At 35.5% G+C, this 25,656-nt stretch overlaps 1 protein-coding gene across 5 annotated transcripts in view; it reads left to right on the top strand.

Annotated features, from left to right (window-relative positions):
- Window positions 1-25,656, top strand: part of LOC150097846 (uncharacterized) — a 452,334-nt gene that overhangs the window by 241,021 nt on the left and 185,657 nt on the right. For 4 of the 5 annotated variants that reach the window (XM_090406149.1, XM_090406147.1, XM_090406146.1 and 1 more), the window contains exons 10-11: window positions 2,769-2,937; window positions 21,827-22,330. In XM_090406149.1, coding sequence (XP_090262275.1) covers window positions 2,769-2,937; window positions 21,827-22,330 — 673 coding nt within the window. The remainder of the gene's footprint in view (window positions 1-2,768; window positions 2,938-21,826; window positions 22,331-25,656) is intronic. The other variant, XM_090406148.1, reaches the window with a different exon arrangement.

The following is a 25,656-nucleotide window of genomic DNA, read 5'->3' as shown; positions in this document are numbered from 1 at the left end:
CCTGTTTATAGTTACTCTTACAGAAGAAGGTTCTGTGGGTCGAATATGTGCCTTCCATATGCTTGGGATTTTTAGACCATCATTATTGTTCAGATTGGGGTGGTTGATAATAATCTCACAGGCTTCCTTAAATTTGCGTCCATACCATGTTTTGGTGTGATGTAGACAACTAGTGCTTTTCCAGTCAATTTTATGTAAGGTGTTCAGAGCATGATCAGAAAGGCCAGCTTCACCATAATTATTATATTTAATGTGTCATTTATATTCTTTTTGTCTGATAGGAATTGTGCGTCCTGTTTCCCCTATATATGGTGTTACAGGTGCAATAAATACGGTATTTTTGTAGTATTCTGTTTATTTTATCTGATGTCCCTTTAATGTAAGGAATGGTTATAGTTTTATTGTAGTCTCGTTTGTCTTTGTTTTTTATTGAGGTCTTGTAGAGAATTTTTGTTAATAGTGTTTTGGCTGTAACCATTTTTTTTGAAAAGTATTGCTGATAATTTTAAATTCGTCTTTCAGTTCATGTTCACTGGAGCAGATCTTCAGAGCCCTGTTTTTTAGAGTATTAATGATACAAGTTTTTTGTGTGGGGTGGTGGTATGAGTTATGTGTATGTATTGGCCAGTATGTGTTGTTTTCCAGTAAACAGTGAAGGAAAGATAAGCATGTGTCCCTAGAGAATTTAGAGAAAAATGTAAGCCATGTTGTGCAAAAGTATCTACTAAAGGGAAGACGTGTGACAAGTGTATCTAGAAATGGACGTGTGTTCTGTTTTTCTGTCTTTCAATTGTGAACTGTGTGCGTTTGTGTTGTTTGTTTAGGTAGCTAAAGAATGTGTCTAGTGTTTGGCAGCAGCCATGGGACCAGATTGCAAAAACATCGTCAATGTATCTAAGCCAGACTTTGGGTTTTAAAGGAGAGGAATCTAAAGCATGTTGCTCAAAATGTTCCATATAAAAGTTAGCAGCAATAGGGGGTGATAATGGTGAGCCCATGGATGTGCCTTCTTTTTGTAGGTAGAAAGCATTTTGCTATACAAAATAACCAGGATGTAATACATGCGCAAAGAGCGGCACGATATCTGGAAGGAATTCCTTATGTAAAAGAAGGATTGTGTCATTGATTGGGACATTCGTAAAGAGGACAGAGACGTCAAAACTGAATAATAAATCATGTTTTTCTAATGTAATGTCTTTGATAATATTTATGAAGTGTTGTGTGTTTTTGATATAGGAGGGGGAATGTCCTACCAACTCCTTAAGTGTTGCTGTTAATTTCTTGCTAAGTGATAATTCGGGCTATCTATCCTTTCGACTATTGGCCGGAGTGGCGTGTTTTGTTTGTGAATTTTTGGTAGCCCGTAAATTCTTGTGGAACGAGGGTAGTGCGGAAATAGTTTTTTGACCATATCTTCAGGCCATGTGGTAATTGATTTAAGTAGTTTCTCTGTTTTCTTTTTTATTCTATTGGTTGGGTTGTAGTTAACGAATTGGTATGTATTATTGTCTGAGACTAGCAGATTCATTTTTTCTAAATAAGTGGTTCAGTTTAAAATGACAGTGTCACTTCCTTTATCGGCTCTAGTTATTACGATGTTCAGATTTGATTTTAATGATTTCAACGCTGTTAATTCGTGTTTCTTTAAGTTGCTTGTTATTGTTTTGTTATGATTTAAAATGTTGGCGGTTTCTAAATGTATTTTGTCTGCTATGCTTTTTGGGATGAATCTTAAGCCTCTTTCAATATTACAAATAAATTTCAATTTGTTTATCGATATGGGTGCTACAGCAAAATTTAGACCTTTGTTAAGTACCCAAGAGTTCCTCTTTGTTTAAAGTGTGGTTGGATAGGTTAACTACGTTATTGTTACCTGCAGGTGATTGGTGGCTCCTGTTGTTTCTTACTTCTGGTTGTTGTTATTGTTCACTGTGGGGAAATTTGAATATGTCTGTTGGTTTTATCGATCTTTTAGTCTAAGAAATTTGGAAATGAAGTTTTCTTTCTTCGTTTGAAGGATATGGTTCACCGTGTTCTCCGTAATCTTTTCCAGGATAATCCAGATATCTGCGTTTAAGTAGCTTGAAAGTTCTGATTTTTCATTTTGTAGCTGGCTTTGAGAGTAATGGCTAAGTTCTTTCTTGTATCCTGGATCTGTTCTCTGAGTAGTGCTTTCTCCATGCAGTGGTATATTTGTTGCACCTTTGTTGAGGTGAATTTTCTCTTTAGTTTGATGCAATTCGGAATGATATTGCTGTCCCTACGCAGTTTTAAAAAAGCCATTTGATTGATCGAACCAGAAATATGAATCTTCAGCTTACTGTATTGATTACATCGCTTGTGGGTCGAATCTCCATGAATTATCATAATCCTTTCTTTTAGTGTTGCATGGTGATCAGCATTCATTTTAGAAATTATGGACTTTACAACTGTGTTATAAAAAAAACTCTTTTAATTTCCCGACGTTTCGATCTTCATATTAAGATCATCATCTGGAGCGTATACAAATATACTGGACAAGCTGAGTTACATTACATACAGTAAGCTAGAGAAACAATGATTAGATCACAGATTATTCTACTTACCATATATATATTCTGGTAATAATAAAGATGATTTATATTGGCTGATTTCATTTTTGGTGAAATCTGATTTGTGATTACGTCATTTTAATTTTTATATATGTTTCCTCCATTTTCTCTCTGTTTTTTCATCTTTCCTTATTTAATGCATGTTTCAGTGTTAATAGTTTATTCTATTTCTTCCAGTTTCTCTTTTTAGATAGAGATTCTTCTGTGATGGAGAGTACACATCTGTCACCATATGTATCAAGTGAAAAGGAGTCGCAAACTGGAAAATTTATTGAAACAAACAGTAGAGTCACCCCAGGAGGAACTATTATAACAACCACCACCATAAAACGAATACCACAAGAAGGCAAGTTGTTTATTCATTGCCTTTATTTTACATTGAATTTTTGTTTTACTGTAGAACATCAACTTAGAAATCTCAATTGAAATGCTTCAGGTTATCGTTGTTTCCACCATGTATTTAGGCTTAAGCATTGAATAAGCTCTTCTTCAGGTTTAATGGAATGAAAAACAGCACATTGAAATAATTAAAGTGTGTTTAATTATTTCATAGCACTGTTTTCATTTCTATTAAACCTGAATAGTTTGTTTATAATCTAATTATCTTTAAAACATAAATAGTAAGAACAGCATACATATAATCATATTATATACAGCAACTGTTTTGCATGCTTCTCTAAATGACAGTTTTACATGCTTTTTATGAACCAACTCATATATTGGTAATTTGCATTTGCTAAATACTAGATGGGGGGGAAAAAAAAAAAAGCAAATATATGTTATGTTTATCCAGATGCAACTAGATTTCTTTTAAATTGTTTTTGAAAGGTATGGTAACAAGCACCGTGTGTGTGTGTGTGTGTGTGTGTGTGTGTGTGTGTGTGTGTGTGTGTGTGTGTATATATATATATTATATATATATATTTTTCACAGTATCCTCAAGAAGTGTACAGGATATGATAGTACTACATGAAAAATTTACATCATTACTAACTTCCTATCTATAATTTTCCTACAGATGAGTCTGTTACTTGTCAAGACTCCAATATTATCAGATCTTATAATTTCTGTCGTCTAAGGCACTTTGTACCGTATCAATCCACCTATATCTTGGTCTTCCTCTGGGTCATTTTCCTACCAACCTGGCAGAGAACACTTGTTTTGCCAATCTTTCCTCACCCATTTTGTTTAAATGACCATACCACCTGAGATTAGCTCTGCTAACACATTCCTGGATGCTGACAATGTCAAGTTCTTTCCTAATATCCTCATTTTTAATATGATATTGCCATTGATGTCATCTGTTCATGCCTCTAATCTTTCTCAGGATTCTCATATCTGTGGTCTCTAGTCTTTAGTCAGGTTTTTACTTCTGACCCAGCTCTCAGATCCATAAGTTAAAACTGGTTTGAACGCTGTCTTGTATTCAGCTAATTTAGTGTTCCGACTAATTTCTCTCTTATTCCATATGAATTTATTCAATTGACTTCCTACTATACAGCTTTATTGATTCTGTTGTCTATTTCCATATTTAATTTACCATCTTCACTAAAAATCGTGCTTAAGTAGCTGAAATGTTTTACTTGTTCCACAGGTTCTCCGTTCACAATGCAGTTGACATTTTCATTGATTCTGCTTATTTTCATTGTCTTTGTCTTTTTGTTGCTGACCTTCATACCATATCTATTACAACAGTTATTCAATTTAGTCAAGGAATCTTGCAGCCTCTTAGTGGATTTATTGATATGTATAACATCGTCTGCATAAAGCAAAGAGCTGACATTAACATCTTCAATTTTGATATCATGTTTAATACCACTTTCCTTCATAATGTGATTCATATAGATAATGAATAACAGAGGGGATAATGTACATCCTTGTCTTACACCAGATTTAACATTAAACCATCTTCCTGTACTTCAGTTCTAACTGCTGACTTACAACTCAAATAAAGACTAAGTATTGCTTGATGTAATGTTCCATTGACACCATATAACTGTAGTGTATTGAATAGCTTCTCTCTTATCATATGCCTTTTCCAGATCTACAAAACTCAAATAGAGATCTTTGTTCTATTCCCATGATTTTTCAACTATTTGTCATAAAGTAAAGATCTGATCCTGACAGCCTCTATTTGACTGGAATCCAGCTTGTTCTTCACCTAGCTTTTCTTCTACAATTCTTCTCAAATGTTTCTCAAGTATACTTGCATATATCTTACCAGGAACACTCCGTAGGGAAATACCACTGTAATTCTCGCATTCAGTTTTATTTCCCTTTTTATATATGGGTACTATGAGAGCTCTACTCCAATCATCGAGAATTTGTCCCTTTGTCCAGGCCTTCTGAACTATGCAGTGCAGCCACTGCAAGACTTTTGTACCACCATACTTCAGCATTTCTGGTCAAATATCATCTACTCCTGCTGCCTTTCCACATTTTAAGCCTTTGATGGCTTTTTCTACTTCAAGTATGGATATGTATTCCTGACTGTATGCCTGTTGAGTGTTTTTTACCACTGTGCTATCATTGCTTGTTTCATTTAGCAATTTCTCAAAGTAATTACTCCATACTTCAAGGATATCTTTTTCTCCCATTTTCATGTCACCTTTATTATCATTAACTCCTTTTATGGTACTCTTTCCTCCATTTCTAACCAAAATATTTTGCCACCTTCTTGATATTTTATTTTCTATGTTCTTGCCAAAGTCCTCCCATCACTTTTGTTTAGCTAGTTTTACACAGTGTTTAGCTTTCTTACATTTGTCTCTGTATTCTCTAAGAGCACAAGCTGACTTATTTGCAATGAACTTTTGATATGCTTTCTTCTTTTCCTTCACTGCCTCTTTAACTTCCTGTGTCCACCATGGAGTTCTAATTTTTCTATCCTTGCAGACACCAAGGATAGAAAAATCCTCACCACATGCCTCTCTGGCTGAATCAATCAAGGTTTTCTTCAAGGCTTGCCACTGAATCTCCAAGATTTGGTTCCTGTTCTCAAACTCTCTCATTTTTTCTTCAATAATCTTTGTGTAATTTAGTCTACAGTTCACATCTGAGAGCTGCTCAACTTTTATTCGCTTTAAAACTTTCTTACATGTTATTCTTTTCAATATGAAATTCAATTTTATCCTGCTCAAGACTAAATTGTGATCACTTCCAATTTCAAATCCTCTGTACACTCTGGTGTCCTGCACAAGGGAGAAAACATCAGTATCAATAATAACATAGTCATTGAGACTTTTCTTCTTTCTTGACTCTTCTCTCCATGTGAATTTGTGCACATTTTTATGTTGGAACATGGTGTTAGTAATAACCAGTCCATGTCCTCAGCAGAAATCCAACAAATATTTGCTATTATTATTAGCTTTGCTCTTTTCTCCAAATTTTCGCAATATATTTTTGTATGTCTGACAATCATTTCCTACTCTGCTATTTAGATCCCCAACAATGATGAAATTTTTCATTGTGTCAGATGCTTTCTCTAAATCCTCAAAAAATTCATCCACTTCTACCTTAGTAGAACCTTCTGTGGGACCATAGGCACAAATAAGTCTCATTCTCCAGTTCCCCATTCTGATATTTGCCCACATCACTCTACTTGACTGCCTGCCATTCAAGAAGATTAGCCTTGTATATAGTGTTGAATACAATGGCTACTCCTTGTTTTCCTTGATTGTCTTTGCCTGAATATAACATTTTGTATTTATTGCTCAGAAAGATCTCACTAGTTTTTGTCTTTTTTGTTTCAGTCACCCCTATTATGTCGATCTGGTACTTATCTAATTCCTCAACTAGCTCCATTTCTTTGCCATTCAGGCTTCTTATGTTGATAGTATCTATCTAACTCTGGTGATGTTGAGTTGGGGTGTTTTTTCAGATTTGTTCCAGTAGCTGACTTTTCGCTGTTCACCCTGGTTCCCTGATGAAAACAACTGGGGCCTTGTTTAATCAGGCAACGCTCCAGCCTGCATGAAATTTTGTCATGTTGTACCATCATTTTGTAATTTGGTTTAAGCCAATAAGAATTACAATTTGGTCGGCTAAATCCCAAATTGCCAGTCCATCCTCGTTCGTTCAGTATCCAGGTAGATACCCAACTGGGTGCACCACGAGAAGGTGAGGATTGGACATTAGGTCAGAAGCTCTGGTCGGTTCTCCACATTCCTTTAAAGACTATGTGGAGATCTCCTCTCAGTTATACAGCTTTGACCCTTAAGCACCCCAGGTCAGGTTATTGTTAACAGAAATTCAAATATTTGACAAGATTAAATCAGATTCATCTAAGATATTGATTTCTAAACAATGCGGAAATTAGGTGGTTTATTATCTGTTACTATTTCAATATCTTGCAGTGATATTGGAATAGGTGCTGGAAGATCTACAGAATGAGATGCTGCTCTTAGTGTATATAAGTTTTGGTATGATAAATTATTATTATTATTATGTGACACCTCCAGGGATGCCAAAGACTCATCAAAGGAGGGCATCTACTCTACAGTTCTGTCTCCACCACTCAATCCATCAACTACAGTGAACCACAACTACACCATCTATTGCTTACCACCATTAGTCTTTTCACAGACAATCACAAACATCCATGCCCACGGATAGAGCGGATACGCTAACCATTTGGCCAACCAGGCCAGCATGTATGTATGTTTTTCACAGAAATTTAGTTAAACAAAAACTGCCTCTTCTAAAAAAAATGTTAGACTGGTGTTTTCTCTATTATTCATAAAATTAAATTGCAAGTATTTTGTTATTTCTAGAGAATTACACACAATTTTACAGTGATCCTTATTTCCTGAGCACAATTGATGATTGCATCTTCAGATCCAGTTAATTTCTCATCAAGCATGCGAAACGTCTTAAAATTTATGATTCTGCTAGTGCAAAAATTAATAAACAATTCTTTCATCTTCATTTCTGCTGAACTGACTCCTAATGTTGTCAGAATGCAGAAATGGAAGGTGAAAGAATTGATTGTTTTGGCTGGAACCAATGACCTAAGAGATGAGAAGTATTGTATCAGGGAGGATGCAAAATAGTTGTTGGAAGAACTGAAAAAGAAGAACAACAGGGTCAAATTTGTGAGTCTGCTGCCATACTGAGATAGAGGTGAACTGAGAAGGAGGGTAATGATAGTTAATGAATCAATATGCAGGTTGTGCAGAAGAAATGATTTAGAGTTTGTGGACCCATGGCCTGAGTTTGATGGATAGAAAGATTTTTGCAATGCTGATGAATGCACTTAAATGGATTTGGAGTTAGGTATCTGGAGAGAAAGTTTTGTTCACTGAGTGTGGAAGCACAAAGTCAGGAAAACTAAAGCAATTGGTGGGTGGTGGTGCAGAATCTAGTCTCTCAGGAAACAGTATTGAATGGGTAGCAATTCAGGATGTAAAGGTGGTTTGAGGTTTAAGGAGATGCTAAAGTGTCTATATACTAATGCTAGAAGCATCAGGAATAAGAGGGAAGAGTTTTTGTCATTGGTTAGTGCAGCCTTACCAAACGTTATAAGCATTGGTGACACTTATCCAACAGCAGATGACATAGTTACAGGGATAAAATGTCATGGATTTAGTATTTTCAAGGAGGATAGAGTAGACAGGACAGGGTATTACTGATGATAGCAGATGAATTGCAGTGAACAAGATTAGGAGTCAGTTGGGCAGATGGCAGTTATTTTGAGTTAATCTCGTATCAGATTGAAGCAAATAGGAAAAAATATGAAATTGGTTGTGCCAGGGATGATGTTGGAAGACATACATCAGCAGATTAGTAAAATGAGTGCAACTTGAGTAATTATTATGGGGGATGGGGATGTCTGTTTATTAGTCAGTATTAAAACTGACTCCTCTAGGATGAAATACTCCAATAAAGTGTTCATTGAACAATTCCACTATGTCCTCTGCATCAGTCACTCTATTCCCATTTTTATCCCACAATATCATTCTTCCACAGTCATTTCTCCTCCTACTGGCCACATAGCTAAAAACATTCCCTAGGATTTTCTTTGGATCTTAGGGCCAATCTCCTCTCATATTCCAGTTTCGCTTTCCTTACCACACTAGTCACTCTTCTGGCCTGTGTCTTATATTCTTCATGCATCTTCTCTTCCACCTGTCTCCTTATATCTTTTCCATAGCCACTTTTTCACATGCAATTCCTGTTTAATATTGTTTGTCATCCACTTTACTCCAAATTGTGTCCTCTTCTTCACTCGTGGTATACAACTTACCATTGCTGCTAACAAATATTCTTTCACAATTTCCCACACATTAATGATATCCTGGCCTTCCAATTCTTCCCTCCATGAAACTTCTTGAAGTTGACGTCTAAGACTATTATAATCACCTGCATTATAATTCCACATAAGTTCCCATCTCTTTGATACTCCTGCATGTCTATTCATTTTCCAAGTCAAAACCATATGATCACTCTCTCCAACTGGTGGGAGAGATGTCAACTCAGTTATTATCAACTCTTCTGATGCTATAACCAAATCCAAAACTCTTGAACCTCTTGTTCCCTCTGTTACATGTTGCCTAAGACATTTGTCCCTCAAGAATTCTAGAAATTCCATTCCCCTATTGCTACATGCATCTTCCTCTCTCCAATTTATACTACTGTAGTTAAAATCTCCCATAACAATCATTCTTCTTGCACTTGCCAAACTTAGCTGTCTAAACATCTCCTGGTCCCCATCCTCTGTGCTCCTGGGTCTGTAGCAACACCCCACTAAATATCCTGTCTTGCCTACCTCTACCTCACACCATGCACTCTCAAAATCATTTGTCTCACTTCCTTCCAAAGCCTCCACTCTTAGAGGACATAGGTCATCACTTATCATAAGCAGTACCCCACCACCACGCTTTCCCCTCCTATCCTGACGAAAAATGCTATACCCAGCACTTCTATTCCTGTTGTTATATCCCCTTCTGTCAACCACGTCTCAGTGATCGCAATAATTTTTGGCCATTATCCCTTCTAGACTCCACTGGGCTCAGTGTTACCTGACATCGTCTCCCTTCTCCCAAGTATCCATTCCCACAAGAGGCCACCCCTGCTATCATCCTCCCTGGGACACACTGACTCGTTCAGAAAAGCAATCTCTTCAGATGCCTACGTCCTTCCTCATTCAAATGTAAACGGTCTCTCGCATATAATTCCTCTCTTTCCTCAAACGCACTCCAAGCATCCACATATACCAGTCCTCTCTTGTCACACATTCTTGCTATTACGCCATTCAATATCACCGCTCTTCTGCTCAGCTCATCATTATCATACCTAGGCAACACGCACACTATTTTTCCTCTCTCTGTCTTCTTCCGTACAGTCTCGAGCAAAAATCTCATATCTCTCGCTGCCCGACTTCCATTACCACTCAAATCATTCGTTCCTACCATCACAATCATCTCATCCACCCTTTCACCTCTCTTAATTGCCATAGCCCCCCTTTCTGTTGTTCCTCCTGGCATATAAGGCCAGCCCATCTCCACTTAGCCTGTTTAATGTATTTTACAATATCCATGACACCTGTTTGAGATCTTATCCAGATATTTGTCTTCCTATCTCTTAATGTTATTTTTAGCATACTTCTTTCCATGCGATGTTGTGATCCTCCATATGTTAGGATAGGAAGTATGCACTGGTCGAAAGCTTTCATTTTTAGACTCATAGGGATGTTACTTCTGAATATGTCTCTCATTTTCCCATAAGCCATTCATCCAAGTTGAATTCTTCGTTCAATCTGTTTTCTTTGGCACTCCTCAAAGGATAAATAACAATTGGCCCAAATATACATATGAAGTAACTTGTTCTATTTCATGGTTTTCAATTTGATAGTTCTATGATTTATGTATTTATTCATCATTATTTTTGTTTTTTCTCAATTTATTTTTTAATCCAATTTCTCTGGAGGCTTCATTTAGCTGATTTAGCCCTTCTTCCAGATCTTCAAGATTATCTGCTATCATGACAATATCGTCTGCAAATTTCAGATGATGCAGCCTTTCTCCATTTATGTTTATTCCTTTTTGTTTCCCAATCAAGGCTTCTAAAGACTTCCTCTAGTGCAGCTAGAGGAAGTAAATAATTTGGGACATATGGTGTCACCTTGCCTGATGCCTTTTTGTATTGGGAACTTTTCACTGTTTTTTATATAATTTAATTACAGAAGTTGCATTATTGTAAATATGTTTTAGTGTTTCAATATATGGTTTCTCAGTTCCCTGGGTTTCAAGTGTTTTTAGTGTTGCAGATGTTTTAACTGAATCAAATGCTTTTTCATAGTCTATATAGGCCAGACATAAGGGTTTATTGTATTCAATTGATTTTTCAATGAGCTGTCTTAATGTGTGAATATGGTCCAAAGTATTGTAATTCTTTCTAAATCCAGCTTGTTCACAGGATTGCATTCCCTCTAGTTTAGATTTTATTCTATTATTTATAATTTTTGTGAAAACTTTATATATGGTGGGGAGTAGGCTTATAGGTCTGTAGTTTTTAATTTCTTCCTTATTGCCGTTTTTTAAAAATTAATATTAGAAGTGAATTGTTCCAATTTTTCGGAATTTTTCTCTGTTTTAGGCATTTATTAAAGAGTTTAGTCAGCTGTTTGATGACAGGGCTTTCTCCCAGTTTTAAGAAGTCTACCATAATTCTGTCTTCTCCGGGCCTTTCCATTCTTCATTTCCCACAGTGCCATTTCCACTTCACCTTGTAAGATCTCAGGGGCATCATGTTCTTCCTCGCTCGAGTTATCCATAGATGATTCTTGGATGTCCCGGTCTTTGTCTTCATAGAGTTAAGTATAAAATTCCTGAATTCTTTTGATTATTACATCTCTATTTTTTATAAGTTCACCATTTTTTCCTCTTACAACAGCTATTTCCTTTCTTCCAACTGATGATGTTCGTCTTAGGACCTTCATATTACTAGTGTTTTCTATTTTTTCTTTAATTTTTCTAGTATTATACGATCTAAGTTCATGTTTCATCCTTTTACGTATAGTTTTACAAATTTCTGCATATTCTATTTTATTGGTGTCATTCAAATCTCTTTTCATATCTCTTCTTTTCTTCATCAGATCTAAGGTTTCCTGTCTTAGTTTTTCCTCTCCTTAGTGCCTTTTTACACCTCCTATTTCTAGTGCACAATTCAAGATAGATTTTGTTAATATTTCATTAGCATCATCGACGGTAGTAGCTGTATTTAACTTTTTAGTCCATTTTTGAGTGATTCTCTATAGCAGCTTTTATTGTGGTAGAGGTTTTGTAGATTCACTAAATTAGACTTTTTTCTTATGAGCTTATTCCGTTCCCATTTTTTATTGATCCATACTTTTGCCCTTACTAGTCTGTGGTCACTTCCTGTGTTAAATCTGTTAAGCACTTCGGTATTATTTATTATATATCTTCTGTTGGAGAGGATAAAGTCTATTTCATTGTAAGTTTGTCCATTTGGGCTTTTCCAAGTCCATTTTCAGTTGATTTTCTTCTTGAAAAAGCTGTTCATAATAAAGAGGTTATTTTCTGCAAATTCAATGTCTTTCTCCTCTTTCGTTCCTCTGTCCAAATCCAAATTTACTGATGGAGTTCAGATAGTTTAGATATGTGGAACTATAAGGCAGATGATTATGATACACTGAGAAGGCAGCTTGAAGCAGTACTATAGATAATATTCTGCAAGGGAAAAATGTTCACAGTGCATGGGGGATAGTTAAGGGATATCTGGAGGAAGCAATATCAAATGTATACCCAAAGTTAGAAGGGTAAATCAGGTATGAGCTAGATGGATGAGTAGTATCATTAGGGATAAGCTGCAAAAAAGAGAAAATATTATGGAGGGTATATAAGGAGAAAGGTGACCAGCATGGTAAGGAAGGCAAAATCAGATTATGAGAACAAATTAGCTGAACAGGTGAAAGGAAATCCCAGAGAGTTTTTTCATTATGTGGCAAGTAGAAGGAAGAATTACTATAGAAGGATAACTTGAATGAGTGCAGATGACAGAGAGGTAACAGACACAGACAAAATTGTTGTGCTACTGAGTGATCATTTTGCAAGGGTGTATCATCCAAGTGAAGATTTTGTTATAACAGAGGTGACAGGGACGGATGTGAGAACAGAGGTTGAAGAATTGGAGGTCCTTAGGATATTGTATAATCTGAATGCAAATATCACTGTGGGATTGGATGTGATATTGCTCATATTTTAAGAGAATGTGTAGGAGAACTGGCAATGCTTTGGACTAAGTTGTTTAATTTAAGTTTCAGCTCTGGCAAAGTCCCAAGAGAGTGGAAGGAGAGAAAAATAATTAATAATTCCTTTGCATAAATGAGGATCTAAGTCTGTGATAGCAAACTATAGACTAATTGCAATTTCAGGAGTGTTGGTAAAAGTACCAGAAAAGTTGGTGAAAAAGGGAATGGGTGGATCAAAATATAATACTCTGAGGGGAAGCATGGAGTTGTGAAAGATAGGTCATGCCCTAGTAACCTATTAACTTTTTATAATGGTGATGGTTGAATTGGATAAAGAGAATGGCAACACGATGACACTGCTAGATTTTGCAATGCCATTCGACGGGATACCACATGGAACTATGCAAACTGTAATAAATGTGATATGGATAGAAGGGTTGCTGACAGATAGATACCAAAAAAGTAGTATCTGGAGGAGCAGAATCCAGGCGAAGGCAGTTCACTACTGGTGTACTGTTAGGGCTCTGTGCTTGAACCACTGCTGTTTAATTTGTACATATAAGGAATTTGATTATGATGATATATTAAATAATTTGAAGGATGATATTCAGTTATTTGCAGATGATGCAAAGTTGGGTATGGTAATAGTTAATCAAGGTGATATTGAGAGCTTGCAGGTTGATTTGAATAGGCTGACACTATGGAAAAAAACATAATCGATGTCAATTTAATGTGGAAAAGTGTAAAGGTATGCATTTTGGCCTGCAAAGATTACAAACTGTGTACCACAATCAGGGAACTACTCCAGGAAATTGATGAAGCCAGGGATTTGGGGGTAGTAGTAGGTACAGAGTTTGAAGTTTAGAGGGCATATTGCTAAAGTAGCTAGCTAGGGTAGCTCACAGGATTACTTGGTTATTGAAGAACACACTAACAAATAGAGATATGGTAGTTATCATTCCTCTTTATAAAGTCTTAATATGATCACATCTGGATTACTGTGCTCAGGTCTGGTCACCTGGTTTTCTTGGATATGAGGAAGTGGTGTAGACCAGTGCTTTCCAAACTTATGGATGTAAAGGCCCCTTTGGAAAAATTAAAATATTTCATGGCCCCCATTGGAAAAAAAAAATTTGCAATACAGACATATATTATTATAATATTTATTGTATTTTTATTCAATATAAAACATACACAGCGAATATTGCAAAAATCAAATGAAAATATTACATTTTTAGCATCTTACATACACATTTGACATGGCACACTTAGTCTTAAAACATTTTAAATTTGTTTTCATTATTTCACAGCTCCCATCAACAAAACTGACAGCCCCTAGGGGGGGGGTAGCGGCCCACAGTTTAGGAAGCACTGGTGTAGAGGATCCAGATGCAAGTGACCAAGATGGTGAGTAGTCTGTGGAATGCTCACTTTGAGGATAGATTCAGTGTTTGTGGATTGCAAAAGTTGGTTGATAGACAGAAAAAAAAAAGATGGAGGGGTGATAGAAACATTTAAGTTACTTGAAAGCTTTTATAGGATTGATGCAGGCTAGAGGGAGCAAAACAAAAGGTCATTCCTAGAAGTTTGGTAAGAGTGTGGTTAGCAAATGCACAAAGACTATATCTTTTTGCTTGGAAAGTGGGGAACGAATAGAATGGGTTACCTGACTCAGTTGTAAGTGCTTTGTCTTAAGTTGTAAGTGTTAGTGGTTTCAAGGAGAGGTACAATAGTTATCATGATGATAGTTTGGGTATCCCATGATGAATCTTGTTGTTTTCTTGTTGTAGCTCAGGGATCATTTACTGGTCAAAGCTAGATGACTAAGAGTAAACCCCTATATATAGCCTGCAAGAAATGTAAAGAAACCAACTGATGCTTTGGATCCAGCATCCAATCCCTACCTTTTTGTGATGCTTCTTGAAATTAGTTATGTTATAATGTTGATATTGAACATAGAAGGACAGGCTGGTAATTTGGGACTTTGCCAACCATGTTATGTTCTGTATTGTTTTAAATCACACACAGAGAGAGATAGAATGATAGTACAGTGATGATGTTTAATACACTGTTTGATATCACTAGGTAATCAAGATCGGTGTCAAGAAATTCATGAAAAGTTAGCTGCTGGAACAATTAAAAACTCGATGAAATGAAAGATAAGCACCATAAAAAAAAATACCAATGAAAAGAAGTAGATAGCAGTAGAATTACAACAATTATGTTGATATAATGTTGGATCATGTTGATAGACAGCCACATGACCAGCTGCTAATTAAATTGAAATGGATGGGATTAGATAACAGACTTTTGAATTGGATCAGTGACTAGCTGTCAGATAGGTATCAGAAAGTTGTATATGGGGATGCAGAATCCTGAAAGAGGCACGTCACTAGTGTGCCACAGGGGTATCAGTTTTTGAGACCATTGTTGTTCAATTTGTGTATATTAATGATACTGGGATAGGTTTATCTGGTGATATGCATATGATGCATAGTGAAGCAGATCAGACTTCTCTTTTTGGATTGACCTGCACCTCCAATTTTTCCTTGCACAGCCTCATTTTGACTAAAGCTTCTGCACCTGCCAAAAAATTTAGTGTACTTTTTCACGCAAGACTACCTCACACCTTTACAGCTGCTAACTGTATACAAACCTCAAATCTGCCCAGCCATGGAATATTGCTCCCATATTTAGAGTGGTGCACCAAAATCCTCTCTAAGATTGTTTGATTCTATCCAGAAGAGTGCAATCCGGCTAATTAATGATCCCTCTCTCACAGACATTCAGTTTCTGCCTTTTGTGTCTTCTACAAATACTTTCATGGACAGTGCTCTATATAACTTAGCCACCATTATTCTTCCACTCTCTCCTCCAAAATCATTAAAACAAGAGCCACTGTTAATCAACATTCTTTTACAGTCCATCTTGTAATTCACTGAACAAATTTCACTGCCACCTCTTTCATTCCATCTACTGCTGTCTTTTGGAACAGTCTCCCTCACTCCACCTTCCCCAAAGTTTACAATCCTCAGCTGTTTAAGCAAAATGTGAACAGATTCCTCCTTTCTTCTGTTCCTCTTGCCCACACAGGGCACTAATATTCTATAAGTCTTGTGATCTTTTGTGTGTGGATCAGATATTTAAAAAAAAAAAAAAAAAAAAAAAAAAAGCAGATGTTATGGACTTACAGGAGGACTTGAATAGATTGCCTGAATGGGCAGGTAAGTGGAACTGAGTTCTGTAAGTAAGAATATGTTGGTTGACTGTGTTCAAAACTTGAGTCATGTGTTTAATTACTTGTCTCAGTCATAGTAAGTTAACAGGAGAATGCAGAGTTCAAAGGTAAACAATGTACAGCTTTTGTAATTAAAATATAAAGTTATGTAATATTCATTATTCAAAAAAAAATCACTATTACATCTCAAAACTTTGAGAGACAGGCTTGCTAGTAGAGCAGTTAAGATCTTGACAACGTCATGAAGTTTCACATGAAGTTTTCACAAGCATCATAATAGAGTGGCCTTCTTCAAGCTTATCCTGCAGTGGGTGTCCAAAGCATGGTGTGTATGGAGTAAAGCATGGTGAGCGGGCTGTATTGAGGGAACGAGATGTAGTCCGTGTGTATGTATATATTCTGATATTGGCTGTCCTGCCTGTTTAACTGTAGTAGGACAGTTTACAACTGCAAGGGACCTGGTATACTCTTGGTAATCAAGGGCAGTGCTTCCCAAACTGTGGGCCGCAACCCTCCCTTAAGGGCTGTCAGTTTTGTTGAGGGGAGCCGTGAAATAATGAAAACAAATTTAAAATGTTTCAAGACTAAGTGTGCCCTGTCAAATGTGTATGTAAGATGCTAAAAGTGTAATATTTTCATTTGATTTTTGCAATATTCGCTGTGTATGTTTTATATTGAATATAAATACAATAAATATAATAATAATATATGTCTGTATTACCATTTTTTTTCTGATGGGGCCATGAAATATTTTAATTTTTCCAAAGGGGCCTTTACATTCATAAGTTTGGGAAGCACTGGTCTAGGGGATGTGGCTGGTCTTTGGTGGAGTGGATAAGAGATGCAAATTTCTTATGGGGTCTGTAACTGGTTGTGAGGTTCTTATTTCCATAGGATTTTTGTCAGTTTTTCAGATGTGTGATAGATTTTGAGTAATCTCTGCTCTGAAGGGAGAGAGAGGGTGGGGGGGAGGGGTTGTAGTTACATGGTTTTAATATTTTTTGGATTTGGGGGGGGGGTTGTAGCCATTTGCTAAGAAAGTGTTAAAGATATGGCCAAGATTATGGTTAGGTTACTGTTATCAGAACTGATTAATTTTGCCATGTTATATAATCCCATATTGTTGGAGGGGGGTGACTGCTGGTGAATGTATCTACCTATTTGTGCAGGTTTCCTGTAAACAGAGAATGGCATCAATACATCAGGCTGGCATGTAATCAGAGTGTGTAGGAAAAGTAGACTGTTGTCCTTTTTGAAGGTAAACTGGATCCCTGGTATTGATTGTTTAGGTATGTTTAAGAAATTGTGAAGTTTATCCAGGCCATGCAGCCAAATGGAGAACACATCATCCAGGTAGCATAGCCAGACAGTGGGTTTTTGTGGAGCAGAGATTAATGCTTTTTCTTTAAAGGTCTCCATAAAGAAGAAGTTGGCCAGGGGTGGAGAAAATTGAGAACCCATTGCTGTACCCTCTTATCTGTTTGTAGAATTTTCCTTGTCAAATGAAATAGCCTGAGTTCATGGTGAACTGAAATAGTGCTGAGATATCAGGACGAAATTACCCTCTTATCTGTTTGTAGAATTTTCCTTGTCAAATGAAATAGCCTGAGTTCATGGTGAACTGAAATAGTGCTGAGATATCAGGACGAAATTTGGGTTGGATGAGATCTAAGGCATCTTTGAGTGGGACACTGGTGAATAAGGAGGAAACATCGAAACTGACCACTGTCAGTGTGTTGGAGTGTGAAGTTTTCTATACTGGCTTTAAGCTGGGCTGAGTTTTTAATGTGTGAAGATGTATATTGCCAGTATATTGTGTGAGCACTTTGGCTAAATGTTTGGCTAATTTGTATGTGGAAGAATCAATCCTCCACAATGGGACATAATGGCACATTTTGTTTATGAATTTTTGGTAGTCCATATATCTGGGGTTGGGTTTAGAGTTACAAGGTTTTAGTCTGTTTGTAACTTCCACAGGCCAACAGGTAACCTTTTTAAGGAGCCTATGGAGTGTTCTGATGGGATCATAGTCTATAGGGAGGTAGGTAGAACGATCTAGACATAAGGATCAAGCTTACCTGAGTAATCTGATTGGTTTAAAACCACAATGGCATTTCCCTTACTGCTTAGGTAATTACTATTTTGTTGTTGCTTTTAATTTCTTGCAGAGCTTCAAATTCTTTTTTTTTTTTTTTGTGATGGTTTAGCTTGGGTGAGAACATTAGCTACATCCAGTCTGATGTTGTTGGCAGTATGGTTGGGCATGCTGTAGGATACCTCTTTCTACTTGCATCATTATTTCTTCTGCAGGAATTTTTTTAGGTGCTATTGCATAATTATGGCCACGTGTGAGTGCACAAATTGCTTCAAGCTTCAGGGTAAAGAATGATAGTTTTACTACCGCATTAGTGGTAGTTGAGGTTTCAAAGCTGAGTTTTTTGTAGACTTTCAAATTTCTTAATGTGCCAACATTGTATTCTTTGTCTGCTGAAGTGTTCAAGATATCGGGATGGATCATCCAGAGATTGATGTTCAGTGTCATGGCAAACTCTTCTTCTAATGCACGGATAGCTTCATTAGTGTCAACCAGGAAAGTGCAGGTGTCAGCAATCTACTCCCTTAGAAGAGCAAAGCTACTGCATCTATAAATGCACAGAGCCTTTGGTGACATAAATCATTATTTCAATTTCACACAATTTGGGATCACATCATTATCCCAGCAGTGTTTTAAAAAGGTTGTCTGGATATCTTCAACTTGCTGTATTGAATGGTCTTGCATATGATGGAATCTCTGTGGATGATAGTGATTCTTGTAGATAGGCTTGTACATTGGTTACTCATAACTATTAATTTTTCAGGAAATAACAATGTATACTAGAATATTAATTATAAGACTTTAATTAATATCTTTCTATATTTTGCCAGTTGTGATCCCTGATGATGGCAATGTAACATTGACGAAATATAGGAAGGTATTAAAGTCTTTTATAATTAATATTCCAGTAGATGTTACGTATTTACTCGAATATAACTCGCACTCCCCCTCCAAAAAAAAAAAAAAAATTAATTAATTAATTAAAAAAGAAATTGGAGTTTAAAAATCGTATTGCGAGATATATGCGGGGATTTTCGGAAACTAAAATTTTTCAGGAAAAATCTAAATTGATATTTATAATTAAATCCTCAGTATTTATTATTTATAAAATGAATGCATTTAAATTTTAATTATCAACGTTATTTATGCGATCAGCCGCTCACCTTCACCATGCACTATATTTTTGAATTTTTTAGTTACAATGCTTCTGCAATTAAATGAATTATTTCTGGTGAAATCATGTCCCAAGCTCTCCAAATCCAGTAACACACACAGTTCGTATGATTGTCTCTTAGTCCACTCCCACACAATCCAAGATTGAGTAGAAGTGAATGTTCTCACTCTCACATTTCCTGTGCTGGTTCCTTCCATCTTTGTGCATATGATTAGTGTGGTGTTAAAAACAAAAAGATAACGTGACTCAACGAAAAAGGCAAACCGATGATTTGAGTTGAAATGCTGATTCTGTTTAATTGAATTCCAAAATATCTGAAACTGCCATAACAACATTCGGTATCTATTTCTTAAAGTTTTAAACTTTTTTTCATGTGTGAGGTATATGAAAAACTTGATTTCTTTTTTTCATAAAATAAACTCAGGGGTGTGAGGTATATGCGAGGGTGAGTTATTTTTCAGTAAATTAAATGCGGTATTTTCTGAAAAATTAAGTCATTATGAGTAACCAATATATAAGCCTATGTACAAGAATTGAATTTGAACAGTTAAAACGATTTTTTTTTTGATAAATAATAAGTATTCCAATTTTAATTTTATTAAAAAAAAACAAAAATTCTTTGCTATGTACTCTTGAATTGGATACACAATATTATTTACATTGAATATTAAGAACATTTTCATTTGTAATAATGTACATTCTTATATGCTTCCTCATAAAATATGAAACATTTGAATCTGGCTTTGTTTTGTGGTTCCCTATAAACAGATTACTATCCTCTGGTATGTTTTACGTAAACTGCTGATATTAACTAAGTAACACATATGATACATTTTTTATATATGAAGGTAAATCAAAAAGTCTAACATTTTTTTTAAATTTGATAATTTAATATTCAGAATGCCACATTATGACATTTATTGGCAGATGGCTTCTGTATGCAGTGATTAGTGCTTTTTATGTCAGGCAATAAATTTGTGATGCAAGCATTTTAAACACAAATTTACTATTGTCGGTGGTGATGATCGATCTGGTTGCTTTGAAAGGTAATGTTGAAGTGCCCTTGGGACAGCAAATGAAGGGATTTTTTTTTTTTTTTTGGCCAGTTTCCCACTTGATTTTATGGTGTGCTGTAAATTTTTTTATGTGACTCTAACACATGAAAAGTTGTAGACTTATAATATGCTTATACTATAAGTGGGCTGAGGTTTATTCATATTGTTTTCATTAATTTGATATAATTTTTTGTTTTATTTATTTATTTATTTATTTTTAATATAGTCCCTAGAAACCCTTCTCTAGAGACCAACTATTGAACTTTTTTCAGAACACTTTAAACCTCAAATAAGTAGCGTGATGGTCTCGCACTGAACAGTGAAATTGCTTTCCTTACTTCCTAAACACCATCACAGGCATCAGTGTAGATGGTTAGATTCAAACCCACAGATGCACTAGCCACTTGACCATCCAGCCCAGCATTTCTGGATCATATTGACATATTTCAGTATTTGTTGCAGTCAGAAGTTCTACTTCATGACTTTTTTCTACTTCACTGTCTGGCCATGTAAAATGATCTGGAGCGACTGTACTTCAATTATTGGGGAAGTCCTTTGTCACTCTCCTTCTGTAGGCCAAGCATGCTTGGCAAGTAGATATACTCTATGCTCTTCAACCTGTGAATTCTGAGCTCAAATTGCTCTGCTGTCATGGATATTGGTCAGTGTTTAAGTGATAAATGATTTTCATTTTCTGGTACAAGACCAGCACCTTGCTTATTAAACCCAAAGTGGTATGACAAAAAAAATATATATATATATATATTTAATCTCAAGAGCTGGGTTTCCATATTATCAAACTCTGATCATTTTTTAGATTGCATTGTTATAAAAAAATCTAATCATTTGGCATTTTGGAACCAAAAAAAGTTGCATTCTTTATTAATCATCTGTCGCAGATATTGATAGGAGAGCCATGTTTGAATGGCTATATTGCCATTGACTGGAGAAATAAAAACCATATTAAGAATTCATCTTTCATTTGTATATTATGAAATGTTCATAACACTGTAATTCACCAAAAATGTTAGACTTTTCAATTTACCATATCTCTCTCTCTCACACACACACATGCTAACGTGTATACATACTGAAAATATATACATATTTTCATATGAAAATATAAGTGTATGTATGTGCGCACGCGCGCGCGCACACACACACACACACACACACACACACTTCAGCTTCACAATAAATCTAAATTTGCAAATTATATAATGCATGTATAATCATAAATATTAGCTGCCTTACTTAAGTTTTACCTATTATTGCATGTTATTTATTATAATGTATTGATTTTCTTATATTCAGCCATTAAAATTTTCTCTAACATGCTCTAAATAATTTAAATGCATTTATGCTTTATTTTATTACTTTTCATATTGCATGATTCCTGCATGTTTTTGTTATTTTAGTTTTTGCATGGCCTTTTTTTGCATGCATTTCTTTCTTTTGCTTAGTGATGAAAAGTATAACTGTTCCTGAAAAAGAAGAGGTGGGGAATGGATTAACTGGTGATCCTCTATCTTCTAATACTTTCACTGATGATGAAAGCAAAGAGCCAATTTTGTTTAAAGATATGCTACTCTTTTCCTCTTGTAGTAGAGACCATTCTGTTTCCACATGCGATGAACTGGAAGATATACCAGAAGAAAATCTGGATGAACTTAATGAAGCAAATCATTTAATAAATGGTTTACTAGAAATTCCTGTTGATTCTACCAAGAGCAAAGATACAACTTCCTCTCTTGTACATGCTGTAGAAGAAAACTTTAGACCAGATTTAATAAAAGTAAAAAATGAAAATCTAATAAACTCTTCAAAAACAGAACCTTTCATACATAAAGCAGTACTTGATACACAAAAGAATGACATATATGAGAAATGGAATGGAAAAGGTTTTTCAACTGACAACAGTGAAATGTATTCTTTTCACACAGGTGGTACATTTCAGTATATGAATGGTGAGCTATCTGAATTTATTTTATTATGACATTATTACATTCTAATAATGGAATATATTTCATATACTTTATTATGTACTACACAGTTTTTTTAGTCAGTTTTATTTTCTAGGAATTTCATGCTTTTATCTTTAACAGATATGGACTGACTATCTGCCAAGAACAAAGGATGATCTATGCAAATATCATACGGATATAAAATGTCACATGAAAATTAGATGAGAGAAGGTACAGATCCTGCAAAAATTTGAATTTTGGAAATCTAATTCATTCTCTAGTTTCTCTGGTGATTCTGTAATGACATTTCCTATTCTTCAGAGAATAACTACTTAAATAACTAGGACCACAGTATTAAGAAATCTAACTATTTGATAATGAAACTACTTTTTTTCTATTGAGCATAGTTATATTTAAATAGTTTCCCATGATTACTTCCTCCTCAAAGACTACTATAAACTGCTCAATTTACAGATGACAATTGTACAAGTTCTAAAGTTGACTCTCATTAGAGGGATCTCATCGGGACCAAAGAAATAGTTTTATATTGGAAGGTTTGTTTTATAAGGCTTGGTGAGTGATCTTATAAGATCACTCACCAAGCCTTATAAAACACCAAAATATTGGTTGCTCTGAAGAAAATCTGAATGACAAACTTATAACCTTTACATAGGAAATATGTGAAGCATGTTGTATCTGTCAAAGAGGAAAAATTTGTTCTCACATCACTAAGATAATCAGATGTCTTGTGATATTCTTATAAATGCACATGCACAATTCATATATCTTTTGTATACTATACTTACACTACCAAACTTTTAGAAGCCAAAGAAGTAGTTCATTATAATGCATAGTTTGCTGTAGTGTATATTGGGAAGGAAAGAAGATAGCTCTCAAGAATAAATTGCTTTTGGGAAATCTGTATTTCAGGATTTTGCAGTATATTTACATGATTAAATTTTATTATTTCATCATCTGACTTCTACAGAGTCTGGAGACTTATCATGGGAGGTCACAGTCTCGCATGCTCTGCTCATCATACCGTGACTTAAATGCATTCACTGTCTCTGCCCTCACCACAAATTTCAGGCAATACATTCCAATCATCCACCACAACTCTCCATGCAAAAAATATATTCCCCAACCCTTGCTCTCACTATTCTTATACAGCTTCCAGGGAATGGCCTCTTGTTCTTTCTCTGTCTTTCAGACATTCAATGAAAAATCTCTCATCCACATTAATCTGGTAATTACTACTTACCAACTTATGTCTCGATCATATCCCTCCCTACCTCCTACTCCTATCCATAAGGCTCTTCAGTTTGCATTCTTTCAATCTGTCTTCATACTCCATGTTTGCAGAGACCAGAAACTGAGTCAGTCATCTATAAACCCTCTCCACCAACTCCAGGTGTTTTAGTTTGTTTGCTATAACAGACATCACTGACTGAATTAAAAATCGAGATGTAAGTGGAAGATATTATAATACTAATTAATGATGGAGGCCACTTATGTAAAATTGTTTGTTTGTAGAATTTTTGTCTATGTTTCATAGCCATTTTCAATACTGGCAGATAACCGCAAAAAAGAGGGGGGGGGGGAGAACATTTAAATTTAAAGCACATATATATGCTATTGACTACAGAGTAACTTTACATGTTAATAAATATCAGGAAATAAAATAAAATATTATTACATTTAAATAAATAATTACACTTTATGAAGCACATGAATGATGAGTATTAGTTAGGATAACTTCCCAAAATTTGAGAATGTTTAAGGCATTTTTTTTTGTTAAGGTTGGAATTGTGATTGTGTGCTTCACAGCTTTCTTTGTTTAGACTTTCCAGAAAAAAAATTAACTTTTGTGTAGAACTTTGGTATTGTTCCACTGAATTTTGTGTTTAGTAGATAAGATGTGGCTTGCTAAACTGGATTTAGCACCTTAAGTGAAATATATTCTTGATGTTCTTCAAGATGGATTTGTGCAAAACGACCAGTCTGTCCATAATAACATAAGGCATAAGAGCAGGGGATTCTGTACACTCAAGGATAAGAAAGAGGAGGATATTTGTCTTTTGAAGAGATAAGGAATGTATTTAGTTTATGAACTGGATAGAAAGAGACTTGTAGATCAGTTTGGCAAAGAAGTCTTGACTTTAATATTGAATAAATTCAATATTAAAGTCAAGGTCCTTGTTTAGAAGAGAATTGGGTGAAAATATTTTATGAGTTGTCGATTAGAGATTTGACTACACCACATTTCTGACAAGGGTGATGATATGAATTAGAATCAATGTGTGGACAGACTTATGTGTTCGTCGAACATGTTGTTTATTATTTTAACGGTATAATAGAACACAGAAACTAAGTAAATAATTAATTTATTAACTTGATGCTGATATTTCGCTTAAGTCGAGGGCACAACTTTGCCTTAACTCCCAAGCAAGTTCCAAAAGCCGAAATAATGGCGTCCATCGAACGAGGAATTTACGACCTGCCTCCAACAATAGGCTAACAACATACGTTTAGATGTGGCCAACATCCTAATCAAGTCCAAGCCTCCAAAAAATAATATCCCACATAAGGAATTCATTGCTATAAAAGAGCTACACAACAACAGCCAGATTACCATAACAAAAGCAGACAAAGGAAATGCAACCGTGGTGATGGACACAACTGAATATGAAAACAAAATGCACACACTATTACAAGATCAGTCAACATACAAAATTATAGATCGCAATCCCACCAACACACAAAAGAATAAGGCACGAAAATTATTAAAAAAAGTCACTTCCTGGCCCAAAGACACAGTTAACAAACTCAAACCCTTCCATGTTAAAACACCGAGGATCTATGGATCACCAAAAATTCATAAACCAGGCACACCCCTACGCCCAATTGTGGACAGTATAAATAGTCCCACATACAAATTGGCTAGACATTTAGCGAAGCTACTAGCCACTCTCACTAACAATTCTCCCTCCTTTATCAAAAATTCAGCACACCTAAAAAGCATCTTACAACACCTCACCCTAAAAAGCTCAGACTTAATAGTAAGCTTTGACATCACTTCACTATTCACAAATGTACCACTAATAGAAACCCTCAATCTACTGAAGTCACACTTCCCCCCTGATATATTTGAACTATTCAAATTCACAATACATGCAGGATATTTCACATGGAAAGGGAAAATATACAAACAAATTGATGGGACAGCCATGGGCTCCCCCCTTTCTCCCCCCCTAGCCAACTTTTACATAGAACACCTGGAAAAACAAGCAATCAATACAGCCACTCTCAAACCAACACTTTGGCTACGC

The sequence above is a fragment of the Typopeltis vanoorti genome, chromosome 16 (genome assembly GCF_054136105.1).
Source record: "Typopeltis vanoorti isolate ZY-2024b chromosome 16, IOZ_Tvanoo_1.0, whole genome shotgun sequence".
Taxonomy (NCBI): domain Eukaryota; kingdom Metazoa; phylum Arthropoda; class Arachnida; order Uropygi; family Thelyphonidae; genus Typopeltis; species Typopeltis vanoorti.
This window is presented reverse-complemented; position numbering and strand designations above follow the sequence as displayed.